The sequence below is a fragment of the Nicotiana tomentosiformis genome, chromosome 3 (genome assembly GCF_000390325.3).
Source record: "Nicotiana tomentosiformis chromosome 3, ASM39032v3, whole genome shotgun sequence".
Classification (NCBI taxonomy): Eukaryota; Viridiplantae; Streptophyta; class Magnoliopsida; order Solanales; family Solanaceae; genus Nicotiana; species Nicotiana tomentosiformis.
Genome location: NC_090814.1, coordinates 144467418 through 144494596, shown reverse-complemented (window position 1 = coordinate 144494596; position 27179 = coordinate 144467418). Strand labels below are relative to the sequence as shown.

The following is a 27179-nucleotide window of genomic DNA, read 5'->3' as shown; positions in this document are numbered from 1 at the left end:
AAAAAATGAGCTAACTTGGTCAGCCGATCCACGATCACCCAAATAGCATCGAGTTTTCTCAAAGTCTGTGGAAGTCCAACTAGAAAGTCCATGGTGATCCGCTCCCACTTTCACTTTGGGATCTCTAACCTCTGAAGTAATCCACCCGGCCTTTGGTGCTCATATTTGACCTGCTGACTGTTTAGACACTTGGCCACAAACCCAACTATATCCTTTTTCATCCTCTTCCACCAATAGTGTTGTCTCAAATCCCGGTACATCTTCGCGGCATCGGGATGAATGGAGTACCGCGAGTTGTAGGCCTTCTCGAGAATCAACTCCCGAAGTCCATCTATATTGGGCACACAGATCCGGCCCTGCACCCTCATCACACCGTCATCACCAATAGTCACATCTCTGGCATCACCTCGCTGAACCCTGTCCTAAAGAACTAGAAGATGAGGATCATCATACTAGCGCTCCCTGATACGGTCATAAAGAGAAGGCCGAGCAACCACACAAGCTAATACTCGGCTAGGCTATGAAATATCCAATCTCACGAACTGGCTGGCTAAGGCCTGAACATCTAAGGCAAAGGGCCTCTCAGCTACCGGAAGATATGCCAAACTACCCAAACTCTCTGCCCAGCGACTCAAGGCGCCGACCACTATATTGGCCTTCCCCGGGTAGTGATATCATAGTCTTTAAGTAGCTCCAACCACCTCCACTGACGAAATTAAGGTCTTTCTACCTGAACAAGTGCTGCAAACTCCGGTGATCAGTGTAAATCTCACAGGGAACACCGTACAAATAATGACGCTAGATCTTCAGGGCGTAAACAATAGCCGCTAACTCGAGATCATGAACCAGATAATTCTTCTCATGCACCTTCAACTGTCTAGACGCGTAGGCAATCACCCTACCGTCCTGCATCAATATTGCTCTAAGGCCAATCCTCGAGGCATCACAATAGACAGTGTAGGACCCCGAACCTATAGGCAATACTAATACCGGGGCTGTAGTCAAAGCTATCTTGAGCTTCTGAAAGCGCTCCTCACACTCCTCAGTCCACCGGAACGGAGCACCCTACTGGGTCAGCCTGGTCATAGGTGCTGCAATGGATGAAAATCCCCCCACAAAGCGACGGTAATACCCCGCTAAACCAAGGAAACTGCAGATCTCCGTAGCTGATGACGGTCTACGCCAACTCTACACTGCCTCCACCTTCTTCGGATCTACCTTGTTCCCATCACAAAACACTATATGGCCCAAGAATGCCACTGAATCAAGCCAGAATTCACACTTAGAAAATTTTGCATACAACCTTTTCTCCCCGAGATCGGAAATATACCAGGATGTCGTCAATAAACACAATGATGAAGGAATCAAGATAAGGCCGGAACACACTGTGCATCAAATGCATAAAGGCTACTGGGGCATTGGTCAGCCCATACGACATGACAAGAAATTCATAGTGACCATATCTGGTCCTGAAAGTAGTCTACGGGATGTCCAGCTCTCGAATCTTCAACTGATGATAGCCAAAACGCAAGTCAATCTTAGAAAACACCCTGGCACCCTGTAAATGATCAAATAAATCATCAATACGAGGCAATGGGTACCTGATCTTCACTGTGACTTTTTTCAACTGGCAGTAATCAATACAAATACGCATAGAACCATCCTTCTTCTTCACAAATAAGACCGGAGCACCCCAGGGTGATACACTGGGCCTGATGAAACCCTTATCAAGCAACTCCTGCAACTGCTCCTTCAACTCAGGAGGAGCCATACGGTAGGGAGGAATAGAAATGGGCTGAGTGTCCGACAATAAATCAATGCCGAAATCAATATCTCTGTCGGGCAGCATGCTTGGAAGATCAGCTGGAAACACATCTGGAAAGTCCCCCACTACTGGAACTGACTCAACTGTAGGGGTATGGATACTGACATCTCTCACATAAGATAGATACGCATCAAACCCCTTCTCAACCATTCGTTGAGCTTTAAGAAAAGAAATAACTCTGCTGGGAGTATACTCTAAGGTACCTCTCCACTATAATTGCGGTAAACTTGGCATAGCCAGCGTCACGGTTTTAGCGTGACAATCAAGAATAGCATAATGGGGCGACAACCAGTCCATGCCCAAAATAATATCAAAGTCCACCATGCTGAGCAATAATAAATCAGCTCTGGTCTCAAAATCACTAAGAGCAATCAAACACGACCGATACACGTGGTTCACAACAAGAGAATCTCCCACAGGAGTAGATACATAAATAGGGGAACTCAAAAAATTCTGAGATATCCCCAAATGTGGAGCAAAATAAGAAGACACATATGAATACATAGAGCCTGGGTCAAATAATACCGATGCATCCCTATGACAGACAGGGACGATACCTGTGATGACTGAATCTGAAGCAACAACCTCTGATGGACTAGAAGGGCATAGTACCTGGCCTGGCCTCCCCCTCTAGGGCGACCTCGACCTCCCCGACCTCCACCTCAAGCTGGCTGAGGAGGTGGGGTGGCAGCTGGGGCTGGAAGAATGGCTGGAGGACCCGGTGGAGCACGTGGAGGCTGATATGTCTGTGAAGGTGTACCCCTCCTGGATCTGGGGCAATCTCTAACCATGTGACGAGTGTCACCACACTCAAAATAACCTCTCGGAGGACGCGGTGGCTGAGACTGACTCGGACCTGGCCTTCTGGACTGGCCGATAATAGCACCTCGAGTAGGAGGCATACTGGATACTGGCGGTGCATAATAGGGCTCCTGAGGTCTAGGAGGAGCTGGAACACTACTGGCTGCTGGAAGAGCTGAATGAATAGGGCGATTCACAAAACGCCTACCATAGCGTGCTACTGATGCACGAGCTCCTGAATAATGACCAGTCTCTCGAGACCTTTTGGCCTCTCTCTCCTCTCTGTCCCGGGCAAGCATGCCCTCCAATCTCCTGGCGATACTCACAACCTGCTGATAAGAAATATCCATCTCCAACTCCCTGGCCATATTAATCCTGATACTGAGGTAGAGTCCCTTAATAAATCGTCGAACCCTCTCTCGAACTGTGGCAACCAAGGCCGGTGCATGTCAGGCCAAATCACTGAAGCGGACTGCATACTCTGACACAATCATAGCACCCTAGCACAGCTGCTTAAACTCTGCACGCCAGGCATCCCTGAGACTCTGGGTAACATACTCATGCAAGAACATCTCTGAAAACTGAGTCCAAGTGAGTGAGGCTGCCTCGTCCGGACTACTCAACTCATAGGCACGCCACCACTGATATGCCGCTCCCCTCAGCTGGAAAGCAGTGAAAGAAACCCCACTCGTCTCCACAATGCCCATAGTGCGGAGAATACGATGACAGTCCTCAAGAAAACTCAGAGCATCATCTGAAGCTAGTCCACTGAAAGTAGGTGGGTGGTACTTCTTGTACCTCTCAAGTCTGAGCTGCTCCGCCTCAGAAGCTACTGCCCTAACCTCGGGCTGAGCTGGAGCTACCGGCTGCATTGGAACAACCTATGGAACCTAGTCGACCTGAACCCACTGCTCTGGAGTACCGGAGACGGGAGTCTGTGCTCCTCCCCCGGCCTGAGATGTGGCAGGAGCAAGTGGAATCAATCCAGCCTGAGCTAAGGTGTTGAACATGCTCAGAAACTGGGCTAGAGTCTCCTGGAGGGATGGTACAACAACATGTATCTCAGGTGTTTGTCCTCCAGCTTGAGCTACTTGGGGCTCTTCTGTAGCAGATCGTGCGGGTGCTCTGGCTGCACCACGTGGACGTCCTCGACTTCTACCCCGGCCTCTCGCGACTTTAGCAGGGGCGGGGGTGCATGGACATCAGATCCGCTTGTACGTGTAGAATAGAATACAAAATTTTAGAATCTTTGAAGTCAATAATTTTTGCACGACAGGGAATCAAAGTAGTGAAATTTTCCTAACAGTTCCATAGCCTCCCAAAGATAAGTACAAACGTCTCCGTACTGATTCGCGAGATTCTAATAAACCGGTTTGTGACTCACGACAACTACGAACCTAGAGCTCTGATACCAACTTGTCACGACCCAATTTTCCCTCCGTGTGAGCTCGTGACGACACCTAGTCTCTACAACTAGGTAAGCCTAACACTTTGCAGAATAATGAAATAAAAATATAAATTTAACCAACTATTCAAAAATTCACAACAATCCCCAAAACTCGGAACATCGTGAATCACAAACAACAGAAGGAAAAGTCTAGTGTCTCTATACATCAGAATCTAACAAGGAAGATACAGAAAATAATGGACATGAGAAAGAGTAGAAGGGGACTCCGAGGTCTGCGGACGTGGCAGATATACCTTGAAGTCTCCAAAGATGTCCTGGCTCACTGATAGTACGGCTGATAAGGTGCATCTGGATCTGCACAAGAAAAAAACATGTGCAGAGAGTAGCATGAGTACACCACAATCAGTACCCAGTAAGTGCCAAGCCTAACCTCGGTCGAGTAGTGACGAGGTCAGGTCAAGGTCCTACCGGAATAAATATAATAAATTAAACAGTAAAAAGATATAAGTAAGTTTTACGGTAAACAGTTAAAGAAAATTTTCAAAGAAATTTAACAGTCAAGGGAACCCTCGGCTCAGAACAAGGTATACACAATGTGGAATCTTCCAGGATACCGTCCCGTAGGAACGAATGAATATGCAGTACAGGGGGATCTCTCCGAATACGTCCGTAGTCCCAAAGTAAATATGGAGTGCTGGGGGATCTCTTGGAATACGTCCGTAGTCCCAAAATAAATATGCAAGATAGGGGAATCTCCCGGAATACGTCTGTAGTCCCAATTTAAATATGCAAGACAGGGGGATCTCCCGGAATACCGTTCTGTAGTCCCAAAGTAAATATGCAGCGCGAAAGATAGGAATACAACTACATCACGAAATGTTTACAATTTAGGCTAGGTACCAGTTAGGGAAGTAACGCAAATTTTACTAAGCATGCTGCACATAATTCACATAAACAATTAAGACACGTGGACATGTTGTAATAGACTAAACATGATAGCTACACATATTGGAATAACTTAATTAAGAATAAAATAGATTTGTACTCATTAAAATGGTATAACTCAAAATAACAGGAAAACATGTTGCTGCTCAGTAAGAAAATCGGGTTTTACCACAACTAGCCCGTATACGTACTCGTGACCTCACGTACACGGCGCTCACATATCATAATAGTTTCAAATCTTAAGGGGATTTCCCCCACACAAAGTTAGGCAAGCCACTTACCTCGAACCAAGCTCAATCAATCGGTCACAATGCCTTTCCCACGAATATTCGGCTCCGAATGGCCCAAATCTAGCCAAAAGCAATTACATATCACAAATACAACCATAATAGAGTCATCAAATTAATGAAATCAATATTTTAATAAGTAAATCCGAAATTAACTCAAAAATCGCCCGTGAGGCCCACATCTCAAAATTAAGTAAAAGTCGCAAAATACGAACACCCATTCACTCCCAAGTTTACTCGCACCAAAATTTGTTCAAATCCGATACCAAAATCTCGATCAAACCCCAGAAATTCGGCCTAAGAAGTTTTCTCAATTTTTCACCCCAAATCCAAAATTAAATGATGAATTCAAGCATAGATTAGTGGAATATCACCATAAAGGAGTTAAGAATAATTACCCAATCAATATCTCTGAAAATTCCTCAATCCCTCGTCCAAAATCCGAGCTCCCAACTCAAGTTTTTGATAAAAATGGCATAACCCCCATTTTTGGAAACTTTAATACTGCCTAGACACGTCCTTCTTCGCGAACGCGGCCACACCCTCACGTTCGCGAAGTACAATTTACTTCGGCCCAAAAATCCTCCATCGCGAACGCGATGCACATGTCGCAAATGCGAAGACCACTCAGCTTGACCCTTCGCGAACGCGGGACCTCTTTCGCGAATGCGAAGCACAAAATCTCGCCTGCCTCCAGTTCTTCTTCGCGAATGCGAGGACCATGTCGCGATCGCGTAGCTTCGAGGTTCCACACCTTTGCGAACGCGAGGGCGACATCGCGGACGCGAAGCATAATTCAGCTGCCCTTCCCAGATACCTTACGCGAACGCGAGGACTCCCTCACGAACGCGATGAAGAAAATGCCTGCAACAGAACACTAGAAATCTGCTATCTTCCAAAGTCCAAAAGTTATTCGTTAAGCATCCGAAACTCACCCGAGGCCCCCGGGACATCAACCAAATATACCAACAAGTTCTAAAATATCATACGAACTTAGTCAAGCTCTCAAATCACATCGAAAAATGCTAAAATCATGAATCACCTTCCAATTCAAACTTAAAGAACTTCAAATTTTAAAATTCTACAACCGATGCCGAAACCTATCAAACCACGTCCGATTGATCCCAAATTTTGCACGCAATTCATATTCGATATTACGGACCTACTCCAACTTCCAGAATCGGATTCCGACCCCGACATCAAAAATTTCACTACCGGCCCAAAACTCAAACAATTCGACTTTCGCCATTTCAAGCCTAAATGAGCTACGGACCTCCAAAACACAATCCGGACACGATCTTAAACCCAAAATCACCTAACGGAACTAACAGAATAGACAGAATTCCATTCTGGAGTCATCTTCATACAGTTTCGAGTACGGTCCAAATCCTAGGGCTTAAGCTCTCATTTAGGGACTAAGTGTCCCAAAGCACTCCGAAACTCAAAACCAATCATCCCGGCAAGTCACAATAGTAGAAATAGATATGGAGAAAGCAGTTAATAGGAGATCGGGACTATTACTCTCAAAACGACCGGTCGGGTCGTTACATTTTATCTATTCAAAATTTTCTCAAATGGTTTCCAAATAAATGTGTAAGTGAGCTCTGAGGAATACATAAGTTTTTTAAAGTTTTGTTTACTTCGTAATTTCTAACCTGTATTAACTAAGAGTATACTTTCTAAACAATCCCAATGAAAATGAGATGAATGGAGCACACAAAAAGGTATTAGAGGTTCATAGTTTGTAACTTTGTTCACGTAACCAAGATAAAGCTAACGGAAAAAAATAACTTTTTAAAATACATAGAAATGAGAGTGAATCTTCCAAATATCTAAGGTTGAAACTTTAATAACATCTATCAAGCAACAAACTGAAATAACAAAAATTATTAAAACATCATAATTAAATTAGGTATCTAAAAGAAAGAGAGCTAGAACCAAGAATGAGCACAGAAAATTCACATTATTAATTCAAGCATTTTACTTCTTTTGAGAATTTTTTTAAAAAAATATAGAATTGGTTGCCGTTGAGAGACATGTTTATTTCCTCACTTTTATGTATCTAATCTTTCTTTATCTTATCTTAATGTTCTAAAAAGTTGACAATAGAAATACATATATGTTCCTACGATTATTTTTATTCCTGTAGGAGTAAAAAGATAAAACAATTAGTTAGGTTAATTGAATTTAAAATACAACAGTAAATTATAACAAAGAACAAATTAACAAGTGGAGAACAAACTTCGTCAAAGTTTAGATTGTTGGGCACGTGCGTAAGCACGGGCAAAGTAATCTAGTAGATATATAGATTGGAAGTACTTGCGGGCAAAAAGTGTTTACTAAAAGAGTAAAAGAGATGATGGATTTCAACTATTTTTGTAAATATTACTTGAGAGTATATCAAAGTTTTGTCCATTTTACTCTGGTGACTGTTGCTCCCAAACGCACATGCAAGTATACGTGATCGTACAAGTAATAAAATGATAAGTCGTGTCGAACCCACATAGACTTGTGTTAACTACCCACTAAATTCACAAAGATTATTATTCAGTCGAGCAATTCGAGTTCAAGAGTGTGATTATACTAAACAATAATTCTAACTAGTAACAAAATTATCAAGCAGCAAAATGATTGTTGTGTATTCAGTAGAGATAAATATTCCAGGGTTGTGATCGATTCACCAATCCTACTGTGTTCTAGTTAACTCTCCCTTTTATACAATTCACTCATGGTTGCTAATTAAACGAATAATTGCTCTCGTAGCCTTCTCCCGAAGTACTACTCGCCTATTTAAAATAGATTTATGCCTATATTCCTATGAAATCAATCTATTAAGAATGCATTAAGATTATGATGTTTAATTAAGCACGATGACTAGGTATATTCCTATCCTAACCACAAATCCATCCCTCTCAGACTTAAGATCGTACTCTCTTCAATTCATCTCTAATCTAAATATGACTTTCCCAAGCATATCATAGATAGTAAATAGAACATAACTACTGACCAGACAATTAAGCAATTAATCACAGAATTGAAGAAACAACCATATATTGGTGAATTGTAATCAAGGTTAAGTTAACGTTAAACAACAATATTCATAGCTAAATCACAACCCCAGAACTATGGGTTTTAGCCACTCATGATAAGATTAAACAAATTCATAAGTGTTGGATAACTGAAATACTAAGAAAAGATGAAGAAAGCTGATATCTCCTTGCTCCCGAATGTTTCTCATGTGTATTTTCTCTTCAAAGTGGAGTCTCCCCTCCAAACATAGGCTTAGTCTTGGAGAAATTTTCGTCACCAGCGTCCAGGGCAGTGTGGGGCGCTGGCGCTGGCTTGTTGAAGTTTCTGCTAATGGCGCCACAGGTGGCGTGGAGCGCTGCTTGTGGCGCTAAAATTCCACATTGCCTATTTTTCCTCCGTTTTGGCTCTAATCTCGCACCTTTCGCCCCCAATTGCTTTCAGATGATTCCTACACATAAAAATACCTCGAATTAATATAAATAAATATATTTTACATCTGAAATCCATAAAACACGAGTAAAACATGAGGCGATATACATATAAATATATATACTTTAAGCTAAATATCAACACCCTACACTTAGACTCTTGCTCGTCCTCGAGCAATGGGACTAACAACTCTATCCCAACTACATACAAATCTCACTAGAGAAGAGCACTTCAATTTGTTTTTTCACCATACACTCTACTCTTGAATATGATCGATACCGATAATCAAACATGAACATATAAAATTACATTCTTCCCGTTTTAAACATACCCAACTATATCCATTTCAATTCAATCAATTCAAACAATCAATCCGTAACCACTCTACCTCAAAAGTCGACTCGTCACCACTAAGCACCCTTAACTCGCGTACTCACCCAAAAAGAGAAGTTACAACATTACCAATCATTCATTAGATCATGTGCCCTCACCAACAAATACAAGAGTGAACATAAAATAGTCTATAGATTCAAGTATGCTTTTGAATATAAATTAAGGATATCACACAATTGAGAAAAATTCGCTCACTCTCACAAAGAATTTATGTGCATCCCGTGGTCGTACCATAAGGTTGTCAGTAATGTACATCTCTACTAATCTAAGCTAGCCAAATCTAGGATCAATTAGGACTTTAAGGTTGTAATGGAGGCTAAGGGACGGGTAGGATATATTTAGGAATAGTGACTAACCCTCCTAAGCACTTTAATCCACTACACTCAAAAATCAAGCACATCTTCTTCTCAACTAATTCACTCGTCATACATCATACTCCCTCCGTTTTAATTTATGTGAACCTATTTTCTTTTTAGTCCGTGCCAAAAAGAATGACCTCTTTGCTTATTTGGAAACAATTTACCTTTATGCAATGATTTATAGCCACACAAAATATATGTGCCTCATTTTACACCACAAGTTCAAAAGTCTTCTCTCTTTTCTTAAACTACGTGCCCAGTCAAATGGGTTCACATAAATTAAAATGGATGGAGTATATAACATAGCCCTAATTTCAATTAAGCACCTCTATATTTCCACTAGCACAGATTAGTAGGATTATGAGATATGTGTTTTTCTACATTATTTGACTATCATTCTTTTGTTTTTCCATTTTTTTCTTTTTCTCTTTTTTTTTTTTTCTTTCTACACACATTCCATACATTAAAGTTTATCGGCTAGTGACCTTTTTTCAATTTTAGTGCACCTTAAGGACCCTTCCATGGTTCCACTCGAAAGCAACTCCTCAATCTCTCGCCTTACTTATTTTAGCGACTAAGTGCCTTAGGAGGTAAAGGGATCAAAACAATATCAATTAAGAACAAACGGGAATAGGCTTATAATGTGGGTGCCAAAGAAAAGGTCTATAGGCTCAAAGGGACTAGCAACGGAAAATTTTATTTTTATGTGACAAGAACATCTATGATCGAGCAAGAAACACCTATGTCATCTCCTAGATTAGAACAACTTAACAAATTCTCTTTGATTAACATACGGGGCAAGTTCTAGACTACACAGGATAGCACAGAGAATCACAAATCTTCACACACACATTGCACATAAATCAATCAAGACGGTTATGTTCCTCAAGTCAAGAAAGCACATATAATTGCGAAATTTAAGCAATAATGCACTATGTGGCATACAACTCAAACAACTGAGAGAAGGCGTCACAGAATAGGCTATTTATTTTACTCAGGCATCACAATTCAAACCAAATATACGGGAAGATAGATCGCATGTCATAGCCTAATATGCCAGCACCAAACATGTCACTAGGTATCTCAGAGCAACTTAGTCTCTTCCTAAGCTACTCCTAAAAAAAATAAAGTACCCGGTTTGAGCTACACCCTTGAAAAAGAACCGGCGCCCAAAGAAAAACTAAGGGATACTACCTAACTGTCCTAAAAATACTTTTTGGTATTTTTTTTAATCGGACTTTAATCCCTCAAGAAAATTTTCCAAAAGATCCATCATCGGGAAAAGTCCGAGCTTTTTCTGATTTTTTTTTCTTTTTTTTCTTTCTATTTTCGTTTTTTTAGAACCTAGACTATGTCTACTACGAGTTCTAAAAGAAAAACTAATAATGAATTAATATAAAACAGTTTTATACAATTACACTTTAGAAAGTAGTCTCCCCACCCCACACTTATTTTATGCATAGCCCTCGATGCATGATCACAAAGAAAAATATTAAAACAAGGGTGATAAATACTCCCTAAGACCCTCTCGGGCCTAGCTCGGACATGATCCTCAATATTAAGGGTCGGGACGACCCCACACTTAAGCTCAAACATGCTCCTCAGCTTCAATTTCGGGTACTCAGACTTCCCCTACTCTGCAAAACAAAAACAACACAAACCTTGATACTATAAAAAATAAATAAATAAATAAATAAATAAAATACAGGCTGGGTTGCCTCCCAACAAGCGCCTTATTTATAGCCGTGGCACGACCCTGCTACTCTGCTCAGGCTGGGCGCTTTCTCTTCTTCTTTCTCCCATGAATTCTAGCCTTTTTGCACGCTCTCAGAAGGTCTCCTCTTTCATATCTGGCTCTTTTCTCAATCATCTTTACACACTCAGCTTGCAACACCACCTCCTCTAACTCAGTTGTCGCATCTGTATCATTACAATTTACATAAGGACTCTACTCTATCCCCTTCAATTCTACCACAATATTCATGCACAAGTTCTCATAATGCTTAGGGAACTTAAGTGTCTTTGTACACATTAAAAGTTATTTCCTCATCGTCAACTCTTATCTTTAACTTCCCTTCCCTCACATCAATAATCGCTCCACCTGTATCTAAAAATGGTTGCCCCAAAATAATGGGCACTTTCTCATCTGCCTCGTAATCAAGAAAAATAAAATCAGCAGGAAGAATAAACTTTCCCACTCAAACTAACACATCCTCTATAATTCCTTCTGGCATAGATAGTGACCTATCTGCTAACTGTAAAGTGATTATAGTAGGTCTAAGCACCCCCAATCCGAGTTGCTTGAACAAAGAGGATGGCATCAAATTTATACTAGCCCCTAAATCACACAGGGCTCTGCCAACTTCTTGTTTTCCAAGAGACAGAGGAATTGTGAAACTCCCACGATCCTTCTACTTAAGAGGAAGTTTACTCTAAACTCTAGCAATACACTCTTTAGTAAGTGCAACTATTTCAAACTCTGTATGCCTTCGCTTGTTTGCCATAATATCTCTGAGATACCTTGCATACTTAGGCACTTCCTACAAAATTTCCATCAAAGGCAAATTCACACGCATTTGGCTCAAAATATATAAGAATTTCTTGTACTTAGCATCATCTTTTTTCTTCTACAGTCTTTGTGGAAACGGAGGTGGTGGCCTTGTCACAATTACTGGCTCTGATCCTTTGTTCTCTTTCTCATTCTTCTCAACTGGCTTGGGAACTAATTCTCCTTCAGGACTAGTCGTATATTTCTTTTTCTTTGGAACTTCTTCTAACACTCTTCCATTTCTCAAGGTAACCGCATTGACTTGAGCTTTAGGATTAGGCTCGGTATCACAAGGAAGAGCCCCAATTGGTCGAGTATTTTGAGCACTGGCAAGTTGCCCCATTTGTCGCTCCAAATTTCTCATCGCTGCTGCTTGGGCCTGTTGGTTAGCCATAAATCTCTTCATCATCTCCTCAAGTGACTCGTCAGGTTTGCATGTTGCTCAGCCTGAGGTGGTCTATATTATTGTTGAGGTGCTTGTAGCCTGTACTAATTCTGAGCACCTTGGTTTCCACCCTAAGAGAAGGTTGGGTGGTTCCTCCAGTTGGGATTGTAAGTGTTCCCATACTGGTTTGTCTGGCCCCTATTTGCATTATCCATAAAACAGACAGACTCTGAATGAACTGGGCATAAGTCGCTCGTATTACCCTCTCTACATACTTCACAAAACAATTGAACCTGTTGCACTGGCTGGGCTTGTTGCTTGTTAATAACCAAGGTCATCTGATTGACTTGCTTGGTCAATGTGGAAATTTGCGCTGATAATGCCGAAACGACATCTAACTTGAGAACCCCTGCAGATTTTTGCACTGTGTGTATGCCCATCTCTCCTTGCCAATCATGATTGCTTTTGGAGAATTTGTTCAATAATGCATATATCTCATCGAAGCTTTTCACCAACACTTGACCTCCAACTGCAGCATCTACCACAATCTTTGTCTCAGGATGTAGTCCTTCTATGAAAGTGTGAGCTAACACTTCGTTTGTCAGATTGTGATAAGGACAGTCTCTGAGCAGCCCCTTGAACCTCTCTCAAACTGAGTATAATGACTCCCCCGCTTTCTGTTTGAAGGAGACTATCTCACTTCTGATCTTTACAGTTTTGCCTGAAGGGAAGAACCTTGCCAAAATTTTCCTTGCCAAACCATTCCATGATATAATAGAATTAGCTGGTTCTGTCTTCAACCATCGCTTTGCTTTACCCAACATAGAGAACGGAAAAAGTCTGAGCTTCACATATTCTTGGGTGACTCCGTTAGTGATATAAGTATCACTAATCTCAAAGAAATTCAGGATATGCTGTTGTGGATCCTCGTGTGGAAGACCCATAAATTGCCCATTCGCATGAAGTAGCTGGATCATGCTCCGTTTCAGCTAAAAGTGCACAGTGAATCTAGGCTTCACAATGCTGGAGGTGACATTAGCAATGCAGGGCATTCCCACCTCCTGAACAACCATATGTTGCTCCTCTGCCATGTTCACAGGAAATTGAACAAGTGCCTAAAGATTATTTATGTCACGACCCAAAATTCCCACCTTCGGGCCGTGATGGTGCCTAACATTTCACTTGCTAGGCAAGCCAATGTTAGAATAATATTATTTATTTTTAAAACAATTTTTAAAGTTATTAATAACAAAGAACAATTGCGGAAGTAAAGTCTGAAATATAGTGAATAATCCAAAAAAGAAACAACGGTGTCTAAATACCATCCCAGAATTGGTGTCACAAGTGCACGAACTTCTAGAATAATACAAATAAGGTCCTGAATAAAATAAAGCTGTCTGAAAATAAACACACAACTAAAGTAAAGTAGACGGGGACTTCAGAACTGCGGACGTCGTGCAGTTATACCTCAAGTCTCCTCTGAATAGCTGAAATCCGAGCAAATCTATAGTATGCCGCTGGGACCAACTCGGAAATATGCACAAGAAGTGCAGAGTGTAGTATCAGTATAACCGATCCCATGTATTGGTAAGTGCTGATCCTAACCTCGACGAAGTAGTGACGAGGCTAAGGCGAGTCACTTATATTAACCTGTATGCAATATTAGTAACTACAACAAATAATAGAAATAAATCAGGTAACTCATTTATAATAATTGAAGCCAACTCAACGGTCATAACCAATTATCATTTTTATCAATTTCCGTTGCAGCTTGCAACCCACTCTCACAATATATTCATATTTAATTCTGTTGCGGCGTGCAACCCGCTCCCCCAATATATTTATTTTAATCAATTTTATTGCGGCGTGCAACCCGATCTCCCAATATATATATATATATATATATATATATATATTGCGGCGTGCAACCCAATCTTCCAATATATATATATATATATATATATCGACTTTTAAATAAGTCTGTTGCGGCATGCAACCCGATCCTCCAATATGGACTTTTAATAACGGCGTGCAACCCGCTCCTCCAATATGGACTTTTAATAAGTCTGATGCGACGTGCAACCCGCTCCTCCAATATATTCATTTATCAATTCTTATAGAAGAAATTTTTCCGATAAATACAACAATTAATATAAAATTATAAGACAACAAGCATACAATAATTATGATTTAATTATTAAACAAACAATGACAAATAACAAATTATTATGAAAATCAGGGAGAAAATAGGCAGTTTAATATTTAATATGCTAAATGTCAAATAACAATTAAGACAGATAATTCAAATAGCATGTAATAATTAATGCAGAAATTTAAAAATTAATATTTGACAAAGAATAGGAGAGAAATAATTATTATAATAATTAATTCATGATTTAAAACGATTTATGATTTTTTAAATAATTATGCAAACAATTAATTTGACGACGTATAGAACTCATCACCTCGCCTATATATCGTTCACATGCATTTCACCTAACAAATAGTTTAAGGGTTCTATTCCCTCGAGTCAACGTTAACCACGATACTTACCTCACTTTGCAAATTCCAATCAATTACTTGACCACATATTTTTCTTTTAAATTTGTCACCAAAAGCTTCAAATCTATTCACAAATAATTCGATATATTAATACAAATCATAAAAATTAATTTCATATGAATTTACTAATTTTTCGGATAAAAATCTAAAATTCATTTAAATATTCGACAGTGGGACCCACGTCTCAAATCTCAAAAAAATTTACAAAATCCGAACACCCATTCCGAGACGAGTCCAACCATATAAAATTTATCAAATTTCGATATCAAATGAACCTTCAAATCTAAATTTTTTATTTTTGGAAGATGTTTTAAAAAATTCTAATTTCTTCCATCTAAATCCGAAATAAATGATGAATATAGACATGGATTTACGAAATATAATTGTTTTTGGTTATAGAACAATTACCCAATTCAAAATTGTAAAAATCACTTTGGAATCGCCAAAATCCGAGACTCAAAACTCAAAAATGAGTAAAAATAACTAAAATCCGATTTTATGTGTTATGTCCAGCATTTCCGCTTCTGCGGAAATTTGACCGCATATGCGGTTCCGCTTCTGCGGAAAAATGACCACAAGTGTGATTTCCTCTTATGCGGAAATTTGACCGCATCTGCGAAAAATTGACCGCAGGTGCGATTACACTAGAAGGCCAAAATTTCAAATTTTTCCTTAAGTCCAAATTTTGATTCGTTAACCATCCGGAATCCACTCGAGCCCTCCGAGACCTCAACCAATTATACCAACAAATTCTAAAACATCATATGAACTTACTCGGGATCTCATATCACGTCAAACAACACTGAAATTACAATTCACCCCTTGATTCGAACTTTGAGTTTTAAACTTTTAAATTTACAAATCTCGTGCCAAAACATATTAAATAAATCCGGAATGACTTCAAATTTGGCACACAATTCATAAATAACATAATAGAGCTATTCAAATTTCCAAAATCGGATTCCGGCTCCGATATAAAAAAGTCAATCATGTGGTCAAACTTGGAAATCTTTAGCCTTTAAATTACTAGTTTCTGTTAAATGGTCATAACTTGAGTTAGGGACCTCCAAATTAAATTTTGGGCATACACCCAAGTCCCAAATCACGATACGGAGCTACCGGAACTGTCAAAACACTGATCCGGGTCCGTTTGCTCAAAATATTGACCAAAGTCAACTCAATTGAGTTTTAAGGCTCTATTTCATATTTTATTCCATTTTTCACATAAAAACTTTTCGGAAAATTTTACGGACTGCGCACGCAAGTCGAGAAATGATAATTAGTGCTTTTCGAGGTCTTAGAACATAGAATTACTTATTAAATTTAAAGATGATATTTTGGGTCATCACAATTTATGTCCCTTGCTTCCCTCAACCTCCTATGAAATGTTCTCTCAGGTTCGGGGTTAAAGTCTTGAAGTCTGTACTCGCTTCTGATCCTTCGCATTCAATCAAGGTTCCTAAGAGAAGATCAATAATCAAGTAACGTTAGACTTGACGAAATAAATAATTAAAGCAAAAACTAGAAAGTAGTCAATATTCAAGTCCCCGGAAACGACGCCAAAACCTTATTTCTCCCAAACAAACACACAAATATACGTGATCGTACAAGTAATAAAATGATAAGTCGAGTGTCGAACCCACAAAGACTTGTATTAACTACCCACTAAATTTACCAAGATTATTATTCAGCCGAACAATTGTTCTCGTAGCCTTCTTCCGAAGTACTACTCGCCTATTCAAAATAGATTAACGCCTATATTCCTATGAAATCAATCTATTAAGAACGCATTAAGATTACGATATTTAATTAAGCACGGTGACTAGGTATATTCCTATCCTAACCACAAATCTGCCTCCCCTCAGAGTTAAGATCGTGCTCTCTTCAATTCTTCTCTAATCTAAACATGGCTTTCCCAAGCATAGCATAGATAGTAAATAGAACCTAACTGCTGGCCAGAAAATTAAGCAATTAATCACAGTATTGAAGAAACAACCAAATATTGGTGAATTATAATCAAGGTTAAGTCAACGTTAAATAACAATATTCATGGCTAAATCACAATCCCAGAACTATGAGTTTTAGCCACTCATGATAAGATCAAACAAATTCATAGTTGGATAATTAAAAATACTAATAAAAGATGAAGAAAACTGAGATCTCCTCACTCCCGAATGTTTCTCGTGTGTATTTTTTCTTCAAAGTGGCGTCTCCCCTCCAAAAATAAGCTTAGTCTTGCTTTTATACGCGTTGGGTAGGTCTAGGGCTGAAATAACCTTGTCCCGGACAAAGTAGGAGAAATTCCCGCCACCAGCGTCCAGGGCAGCGTGGGGCGCTGGCCCTGGCGCTGGCTTGTTGAAGTTTCTGCCAATGGCGCCACAAGTGGCGTGGAGCGCGCCTGTGGCGCTGAAATTCCACATTGCCCATTTTTCCTCCGTTTTGGCTCTAATCTCGCACATTTTGCCTCCACTGCTTCCGGATGATTTCTACACATAAAAATACCCCGAATTAATATAAATCAATACATTTTATATCCGAAAGCCACGAAACACGAGTAAAATATGAGACGATATACATATAAATATATATATAATTTAAGCTAAATATTAGTGACAGTCCAAGTAGTAGACACTATGAAGTATTACAAAAAAAGTAGTAGTAGTAGTAACTATTAAAAGCTACCAATAGAAAATTCTAATCCAATGCCGTTGCTTTCGGCTCAAAAGGTTTGAGCTAATATTCAATAAATCATACCTACATTGTGATAAATTAATGGCTTATAGTAGTTTCTTTTGTAAGTAGTAACAGTTGACAAGAAAACTTATCCATCTCTATCTTAGCTGGTAACAGCTACCAATTGGTTGGTTTATTGGCATAATGGCTACAAATACGGATTCAAAGAACTTTGGGTTTGGATAAAAGGTTTTACACCGTACGTACTTTGGTCTATTTTGTCCTCCGTCATGATTTATGTAGCCTGTCATTTGTTCACTGATTCGACTGACGTCGGCCTTACTGTAAGAAGTGATGTCAAATCGTAATTAGTGATCACCTATTCTGATAAGGTGCAAATCTTGTGATTAAATTGGCCAGTCTTTCTTCTTAAATTATATTTTGAGCATAAAATCTAAGTGCAGGAAATATTGAACAAAACCAAACACAAAAGGTTAGAATAGAAACCTTATATTCTTTCCAGCTATACTTTCTTTACTTTTGTACGACCAATCCATTTTGGCTAACATATTTCATATTCTTTAGACTTGTCATATATTCTCCTTTTTAGAGATAGTAAAGACACGGAGCTGAACAAATATATACAGATAACAGAAGGATATTACTCTCGAACTTTGAAAAATGGTGGCAAGCTGCGGGCTTCAATATATTCTTTTCTATAAAGTTTTTGTAATACCGAATGAGAAGTACCATTTAGAAAATTTAAGTTGAGATATTGGGGTAATGCAACATCTAACAATATGAGTTTGTGTTTCCTCCAAAGTGCTAATGTTAAATACAGATTAGATTAATTAAAGTGATACAGAGATTATATTAAAGTGATACTACAAGTCCCTAACCCAAAAATAAGTGGAAGAGATTAACTCCCGTGAGTTGATAGCATGAAGAAAGAAGGTATCGAAATTAAAATGCATCAACGGGAGACTTAAACGTGAATAAATTTAGCTTTTTATTTTTTGCTCATCATGTAACCAAAAAGGATGGAGAAAAAGAAAAGTCAACGTGGAGTTCACAGATGAGGCTAAGTGCACCAATTGCCAAGCCCACAAAATCTTTTAGTAATGTGATGATGAATATCAACAAATCTTCACAAGAACAATTAAAAGAAAAAATAAAAAGAAAGAAAGAAAATAAAGAGTAATCCTAATTAGTCCATGTAATTGCTTAAACGGTGTTGACTAGAATAAACTCTCTATATTTTTTATATCATTCACGCTTAATCATCCCCTTTAATTCTTTAAAACACGACGACTAATCAATTTAATTTGCTTTGATCACGTTAGGCCACTCTTCTTTCGGCCATACCGGAAGCGCTGTCGCATAGATGATCAAATTTTGATCAATAAATTGTGCAACTTATCTAGTTAAAAAAGGACAGTCCGGTACACGAAACATTTCATATTCACGTAAAGTCCGAAAAAGGCAACATCCCATGGAGTATTGATGTAGGCAACCTAATCTAATGTAGCATTAATAGTTAATTTCACGGCTCGAACCATGACCTATATGTCATACGAAAACTACTTTACCGCTGCTCGCTCCTTTCAATTTGTCGAGCTAAGTCAGCTAAAACAGACGGGGTGGGGGAATGTATTCCTATGAAGATAAAAATTGGTTAACCAAAATAATACAATTCCAGAGATTAACTTATACATAAATATTTCTAGAACCCAAAAGAAAAGTCTTGTAAAATGAACAAAAAGAAGACTAAACAAAATAGATGGTCACGAAACTTAATCAAACTAGAGTAATAGAAAAAAAAACTCAATTGAATACTAAAGTATAATTGGGAGTAGTACATAATGTGCGAATCTTAATTACACGAAGCAAGTCGACAAAAGTAAAAAATTAGTGATTGATAATGGTGGGTGGTGATAATGGAATTAATTGAAATGTGTCATGTTGGAGCCTTAATTGTCAATTTATACCTGGCCTAACAGAGAGAAATAGATACATATTTAACCTAACAAAATAAAAATAAAAAGAATAGATTGATTAATTATGGCATAAGTTTGAAAGGGGTGTTTGATAATCCATTGGTCAAGAATATGAGTACTAAATTGATGGCATCGCCATCAAGTTTGTTTAAAATTATTCAAAATAAAATAAAATAAATAATTGTGAGGAATTAGATATTGTCATTTTCAAAAGGACTTGGTATAATTCTTCGTCGTCCATCTCCCTCAAATGTTTGATCAATCTTTTAGTTTTGGCAGACTGCAATTCGTTTGAAGAATGACTGGTTCTTTGAAAAATGGATGAACTAATTAAAAGAATGTCCTTACACGCTTATATTATTTTCTCTTCTATGCTTATATTTTGTCTCTTTGTATAAATTCTTTCTCCTAATCACATCATTAACGGCTATATTACCGTAGCCCTTATTTTGTTGACTTTTTCTTTATAAACTAGTCGACAACCGTAAACATGTAAAGATTATAAATACTTCCTTACTTTTATTTTTTTATGTGACATTATTTTCTTATTAATTCGTTAAAAAATAGTAATATATTTAAAATTATTTAATTTTAAACTTTTACTTATCGTAAGAAGAATCTTTTATAAATGTAAAAGTTATGATAATATTTAATCCCATAAATTTCAAAAAAAAAATTTCTGTTTTAAACTCTATCAGTTAAATTATGTTATATAAACTGGAACAAAATGGAGGGTCATATATTTTCCTCTTTTTTTTTTTTTTCTTCTGCACGACCATTGAAAGCTTCCCTTTTCACTAAAATGAAAACAACCTCGATGATCTTTATTTACTTAGAAATACTTATTCTACTGATCGAGCAATGTGAATTTGATTTAAAGTGCGTTCAAAGCATAATTACAAAGTGGAAGAAATTGGGAGATACTAATTACATTGAAGCATTATTGGCATCCAATTTATTAAAGTATTGACAAGACAAAAAGGGCGAGAAATGCACCAATCCTAATAACTAAAATTAAAGAATGTCGACTTCAATCAAATAGAAATTTAGAAGAAAACAAAAGCTTGAAGCAAATACGTGGATGCAAATAGCAAAGGCCAAGGGTGCATAATGATTGCCCACTTAATACCTTTATTTATCTCGTCAAGTCATTGAAATTGTGATCACCAGCAAATCATTCTTTGTTTAACACAAAACCAACGAGCATAAGTTATTTTAAGATGTTTTCCATATGTGAGTATGTGACTAAATTAAAATAAAAGTTGTCATCCATTTGAGTCTAATCTATGGTGCCCCTAACAGGAAAATGACTGGCAACTTGAACTGCGAAAATGATATTTGACCTATGTTGTTTTAACCTCAAAACCCAGGATTTACTATACTTGTGTCTCTCATTATCTTATTTTAAGCAAGAAGGAGAAACAACCTAGCATATTTTTGTCTTTGATAGAATTTACAGCCCCGTCCATTTTTTTCTAGTTTTATTTCTTGTAGTCGTCAAAGATGAATGGTTGAAACCATTGAATTCGAGTTGGGAAGTTTAATAGAACATACAACAGAAAATGGGGGCCTGATTAGGCAAAAAATTATAACAGAGTAATGATGCAGCACATCCCAAAATTACACTACATGCAAATTTTTAGTCACAACGAGGTTGCACTTTAAAAACTCTATACCAATTTAAGAAATTCAACTAGATATATAACTTAGTTGAGCGGCAAATAGCAGGTGAGGTAATTATCTTTTTTAAGCTTTACCACTACCAAATTACGCACTTCTTCGTAGTAAAACTAGGGTAATTTTTTTTTTAAAACTAGGGTAATATATATGTAGAATTATACTCGAGATATCAAAGGAAAGAGCCATAGATTAATACTACATATGTTTCATACAACACAATGCCTACGTTACTGCTCTTGCAAAGTTTTCTTGGAAAAAGAAACTTTTTTGGGTAAACCTAATCAAGTACTAGTACTTAAAATTACTCTCTCGTCTAAAAAACATAGTCTGAGTTTAACTTGGTACAAATTTTAATAAAGACGGAAGTCTTTTGTGATATGTGGTCTTAAATAATAAGCAATAATATTTATATGACTGTAAAACTTTTAAAACTTGTGGTCTGAAACCTGTCATAACATTTTTGCGGCTAAAAATACTTTCTATTAAGAAAATATTGAAAAGTATCATCTTTTAGAACATGCAATCTTTTTTATTTATTTTAAGAGAGCACTATCAAACAGAGTTTTATTGTATTCAAATATTTAAATAAGAATATCCAAAATTAATGATTTATGGACAACTAAACTGATATTGTATATATTTACTTAAACAGTATTTCCGTAGATATTCAAATGATCCAGAAGAAAAAGACAAAAACCAAAGCAAACCCACTTTTCTCAGTCCACAAAGCTGAAGTATCAGCTTTAGCAAGCCCATTTCAGAATCTCAAAGCTGCTCGGAATTGAACTCTCCCCGGTAGGAAAATAACCACAAAAATCACTGTCAGTTGATGCCCACCACGGCGAGTACAACCACCCTTCAACCGAGTCACTCAACCTCAACTCAGTCTTCGTCTCCTCGCTTTCCTCTATATTAGGCAGCTCTATAATTTCTCCTAATTCCTCTGAGCCCGTTGATGTTATTAAAGTTGACGAAGAAGATGAGGATGAAGATGAAACAGAAGTTAGGTTCAGATTCATTGCAGCTGCTTTAGCAGCAGCAGCTTGAACATCTCTGGGTAAATTTGACACTGGACGAGGCAGAGAGTCGATGAGATTAGGGAAATTTAGAATGGCGGAATTTCCTTTAATACTCAGCGCGGCCACGTCATGTGCTCTAGCGGCCATTTCTGCTGTAGGATAAGTGCCGAGCCAAATACGTGACTTCTTCCTCGGTTCACGAATTTCAGATACCCATTTTCCCCAACTTCTCATCCTAACTCCTCTGTAAACTTGATTTTGTACTCTGTTTTCACTGTTAATCGTCTCTCTTTTTCGCTTCGTAGGCCGTTTCTTCTCTTCTGGTAATTCCTTGGACGTGTCAAAAACCAAGTTGTGCATGGACTCAGAAGACAATGAGGAGGAAGAAGAAGAAGAGGAATTAGTACTAGAGCTCTCTGTTTCTGGACATGGTACTTCAACTTCAGCCATTAATGTACCGAGGCAGTGATCCTGTGATGACTGAACAAGTCGTTAATGCAATGAAGCAAATCAAGCAGTTAATTAGGAGAGCAGAGAGAGAGAAATAGAGAGTGCTGTTTTTAGGTGGGGAAGTATACCTATATATTGAATGCCAAAACAGCGCTCATGTTACTAAGTGAAGGAGAAATAAAATCAGAGGGTGTTATGTTTAATTTTCAAACTTTCCAGAAACAGGTATGCAATGAAAATGAAAGATGAAAGAAACGACAAAATTTTGGAAGTGCCCGTTGGGTATGGACTATGGAAGAGAGAGTGACAAGGAAATAGGAGCGGGCGTTTTTATAGCGAAAAGAGACGAGTGGTTTGTAAGTAGCATTCCGTTAATACGACTTACAAATCTCATTCGTCAAATGAGACATACCTTTTTCCCACCCTTTTTCAGTACAAATCGACTATTGATAAAACTATACAAAATCACCGTAGCTTATATGGGATGAATACCGAAGATTTCAATTTCGCCAGTAAGGAAAACCCATTGCAAGGAATGTATCCCCTTTAATGGATCTATTATAAATTTGAATTAATCGACCAATAAATTTCGAATAGCAAATGGTTATTGAAAAAGACCATACATAACAATAGTTACACGTATTTGAATTACTCTTACTAGTGAATTCTAATTACTAAATGATTGTACCAAAACTTTACAAATCAATATCCTGAATTTTATCTCCTTTTTTTCACAACCTAATCTTTATCTATTAGGAGTATATCAATGAAGGCACTTCGAGGGTCTACCGTAAACAATCTCTCTATCTTTTAAAGGTAGGGGTAAGGTCTGCGTACACACTATCCTCTCCATACCTCATTTGTGGAATGCACTGGGTTTTTTTTGTTGTTGCTGTATTAATGAAGTCACTAAATTTTACATAAAACTCAATTACGTTAATATAATAAGAAATACTTTTGTGCCTGTAATTCCAGAAAACTTTGATATAAATAATCAGTTGGATTTATTATTTACTTTTCTAGTCGGTATAAATAGATTATACATATATTATATATTCATCGACTGTATTTAATTTAAGCAGTTAAGTGGACCGCTATTTGAATTAATTTTTCTTAATTTTTATACATGATTAAAGGTGAGTGAAGATATTTAAATTATTTCCATGCCAATACATAAAGAGGACTCACAAGAGGAATGGGTCAGCTAGTGTACAAAAAGGTACTCTCAATTCTGCGTACAAATGCCGAAAGAAAAGGCCCCACTATCTGTAGATTGTTGTTCTTCATCAAGCAAATGTTAAGGGATTACTGTTGTTTTCTTTTGTAGAATAACATCATCGTCATACACGTAACTTTCATTCATGTGTCCGTTGGGGATTGTACAATGCCCTTACAAATTTGTCCGTTATATACGTGTTCAAACTTCAAAATCTGACCCTGTTGATTCCATATTTCCAGCTCGTGATATGTTTTACTCCTAGGACAGAGTCACATACACCGTTAAAATCAAACTCGTTACTGTGCAGAAAGATGGAAAAGTTACCAGTCTTTTGACCATTCTTTGTACAAGAAGGAAAAAAAGGGGAAAAAAAGAAGAAGCTACAGAGCTTTTTGTTGTACTGCTCCATAATTAATAAAAAAAGGTGGTATTAATAATCCTAACTGTTCTACTATTTAATTCCTCGTGTATTATTGTAGTCTTATATTATTACGCTTGAAGAGAGTCTCGGAGCAATAGTAAAGTTGTCTTGTTGTGATTTATAGGTCATGGGTTCGAGTCTGGAATGGCCTCTAATACGTATATCAGGGTAGGCTGCCTACATCACAACTCTTGAGATGCGACCCTCCCCCGAACCCAGCGTAAAGACGGAATACTTCGTGCAGCGAGCTGTCTTTTTACCGTGTTACTCCATATTTGAAGTAATATACTTTTAAAAATAGTTTAAATTTAACAAATTACCTATATAGAGGGACCAATAAACATGGGACCGATAGTGCTATTATTCCTAAAAAGAATATGTTCAAAGATACTAGTATGAGTCCGGAACCAAAGTGTTGTCTTTTTGAACTCAAAACACAAAAATAGATGAAAAAAATAACTAGAAATTATTTTATATATAACGCATTTCTTCACCGCGTTATACCTTAACAACACGTTTGTCCGTTTAGGTATAGCGCATGGGTTACGTGCGCTAAATTTGAATTTTAAATTGGCGGGCAAAGTTTACATATAACGCATATGCAGGATGCGCTATACTAGAAGTTGAAAAGACAGGTAGGTATAGCGCATCCTATACATGCGCTATACCTATATAAAATATCGGACCCGTCTCCTTCCCCGACCAGACAGAAGCAGAAGGTGAAAAAATGCCCCCCCCCCCCCCCCCCCATATTTTAACCAAAAAATTTCATTGGAGCCCACCCCGTCCCCCCAAAATTGTGTCTTCTCCGTATTTTAGCAAGCTAACACCGGATCCAATCCAAGGCGTTGCCATGTAGTGGATCTCGTCTATTTCTCGTTTCGGCTCCCAAATCATCAATTTTTCACATTTCAAAAAACTTTAAATCGAGGTATTCCGACTTACTTTTTGATAAAACTCATGTATATAAAATGCTTATAAGTTATTTTTTTACTATGGTCTATATTTTTTGTAATCATTTTGTGATTTAATTATTTTTTTATCCGAATTAGTTTATTTATGTGCTAAAAAATTAGTAAAAATATATATTATTATTTTATGAATAATTATTGTTATATGTGATTTTATTGTTGTACGTATATTAATATGTGACTTAATTATTGTTTAGTATCCTTTAGTATTATGTTGTGCCCTTAATTGTTATGTAGTGCCCTTTAATGTAGTAAAACTGATAATAAATTTTAGCTTATGGTAGTTTACTTTGTTTCTAGCCATTTAGAATAGTGTTACTTTAGTGCTCTTTAAGATTCCGTTGTGTAGAATAAAAACTATGTGCTCTCCTTAACAAACTCGGATGGAGTACTCAATTATGGATTTAATGTATCATATGATAATTATCAAATATTATATATGAATCATAAAATAATCAATTGACGTTACAAAAGAGACGTTGCCGGGAAATTTGGGCAAAACATGATAGTTAACAAACAAATCGTTACGAATGAAATAAATTCAATATTATTTACTATTAAGTATGTGGTATTTTAGTGTGATTAATTATTGAATATATCTTGATTACTTATGAAATTTTAATATATAATTCTGTTATAATTCAAAAGTAACTTAAAAAGATGATAGTTCAAACAAAACTATGTAGACTTTTAGTAGAAAAATGTAGAAAATTAACATATGAAATATTAATATAGGAAATTTATCAACCTAAGTATTTGTTATATGAATAATTATAAAAATATCCTTTTAGTTATTGAAATCAATTATTTAATTCTCTGTTAACCCCAAAAATATCTGAAAAAAAGATGATTGTTCAAACTCAAATCCTCTCGAATTTTAGTCAAAAAATGTAAGAAATAACATATAAAACAACAATATATAATATTTATCAAACTAAGTATTTTTATATGAATACTTATTAATTATATCATGTATATTTATGCAAATTAATTATTTAATTCTATTATACCCAAAAATAGCTGAGTACGAAACTAACATATAAAATAATAAACTAACATATAAAATAATGTAAGAAACTAATATATAAAATAATAATATAGAAAATATATCAAGCTAAGTAATAATATAGAAATATTATCGATTAAATATTAATATAAAAGATATTGCAATATATTTAAAGATGTTAAATAATTAAACAAAAAAATACTTTAATTAATATTGTTCAATTTACAGACATCGTCATGGAGGTTCCCTCTGTGCATCCCGGACCTGCATCTCGAGAGCTACTGTTGCTACAAGGCAACCATAGGTTTTTACACATCTGGGATGGGCACTGTCTGTCCCAGACCTTCCGCCCCAGACGGATAGACGATATGTGGGAGTTCATTAGGGACCACCCACTGCATCCCCGTATAGTTAGACTCCTTCAGGGGACGGGTTTTTACAGGATCATTGAGATCGGCCGGTTGTAGTTCGACTGAGCGCTTATCACGGCTATGATAGAGCGGTGGCTACTAGAGACGCACACGTTTCATCTACCCATTGGCGAGGCTACCATCACGCTAAAGGACATGGACGTTCTTTTTGGGCTGCCCGTTGATGGTATACTTGTAGCTTACCCGCATGTTCTTACAGACTATACGGGAGAGGATTACCTTCATATGTTGTAGCGGCTCACCGATTTCAAGCCAACGGAGCCGACTGCGTTGAGTGGGGCCAGTCAATTGTAGCTGACGCCCGTTCGGCAGCATTTGGTGGCGATAGACGCGAAGATTA

General features: G+C 37.5%; 3 protein-coding genes across 3 annotated transcripts; all 3 read right to left on the bottom strand.

Moving 5' to 3' along the window:
- Positions 1–2487: 2487 nt before the first annotated feature.
- On the bottom strand, positions 2488–2994 carry LOC138908625 (uncharacterized). Its single transcript, XM_070199304.1, has one exon. It carries the CDS (start codon positions 2992–2994, stop codon positions 2488–2490), a length of 507 nt encoding a protein of 168 aa, XP_070055405.1.
- Positions 2995–11489: 8495 nt separating this feature from the next.
- Positions 11490–13354, bottom strand: LOC138908624 (uncharacterized). The gene is made up of 5 exons (XM_070199303.1): positions 13111–13354; positions 12704–12996; positions 12150–12404; positions 11927–12017; positions 11490–11623 (listed from the first exon to the last, which is right to left on the bottom strand). Exons 1-5 carry the CDS (start codon positions 13352–13354, stop codon positions 11490–11492), a joined length of 1017 nt encoding a protein of 338 aa, XP_070055404.1.
- An 8576-nt stretch (positions 13355–21930) lies between these two features.
- On the bottom strand, positions 21931–23105 carry LOC104085725 (ethylene-responsive transcription factor TINY-like). The gene has a single exon (XM_070196571.1). The coding sequence runs from the start codon at positions 22789–22791 to the stop codon at positions 22066–22068; it is 726 nt and encodes a 241-aa protein (XP_070052672.1). The 5' UTR covers positions 22792–23105; the 3' UTR covers positions 21931–22065.
- Positions 23106–27179: the final 4074 nt, after the last annotated feature.

Bases quoted from the DNA above. Each gene is read 5' to 3' on its own strand.
- LOC138908625 (XM_070199304.1), bottom strand. From the start codon at position 2,994: ATGGCCAGGGAGTTGGAGATGGATATTTCTTATCAGCAGGTTGTGAGT.
- LOC138908624 (XM_070199303.1), bottom strand. From the start codon at position 13,354: ATGGGTCTTCCACACGAGGATCCACAACAGCATATCCTGAATTTCTTT. The intron at 12,405-12,703 runs GTTCAATTGTTT...GCTAACCAACAG, and splicing joins AAGCCCAGCCAGTGCAACAG to GCCCAAGCAGCAGCGATGAG. The intron at 12,018-12,149 runs GTAATTGTGACA...GAAATTTTGTAG, and splicing joins AGAACAAAGGATCAGAGCCA to GAAGTGCCTAAGTATGCAAG.
- LOC104085725 (XM_070196571.1), bottom strand. From the start codon at position 22,791: ATGGCTGAAGTTGAAGTACCATGTCCAGAAACAGAGAGCTCTAGTACT.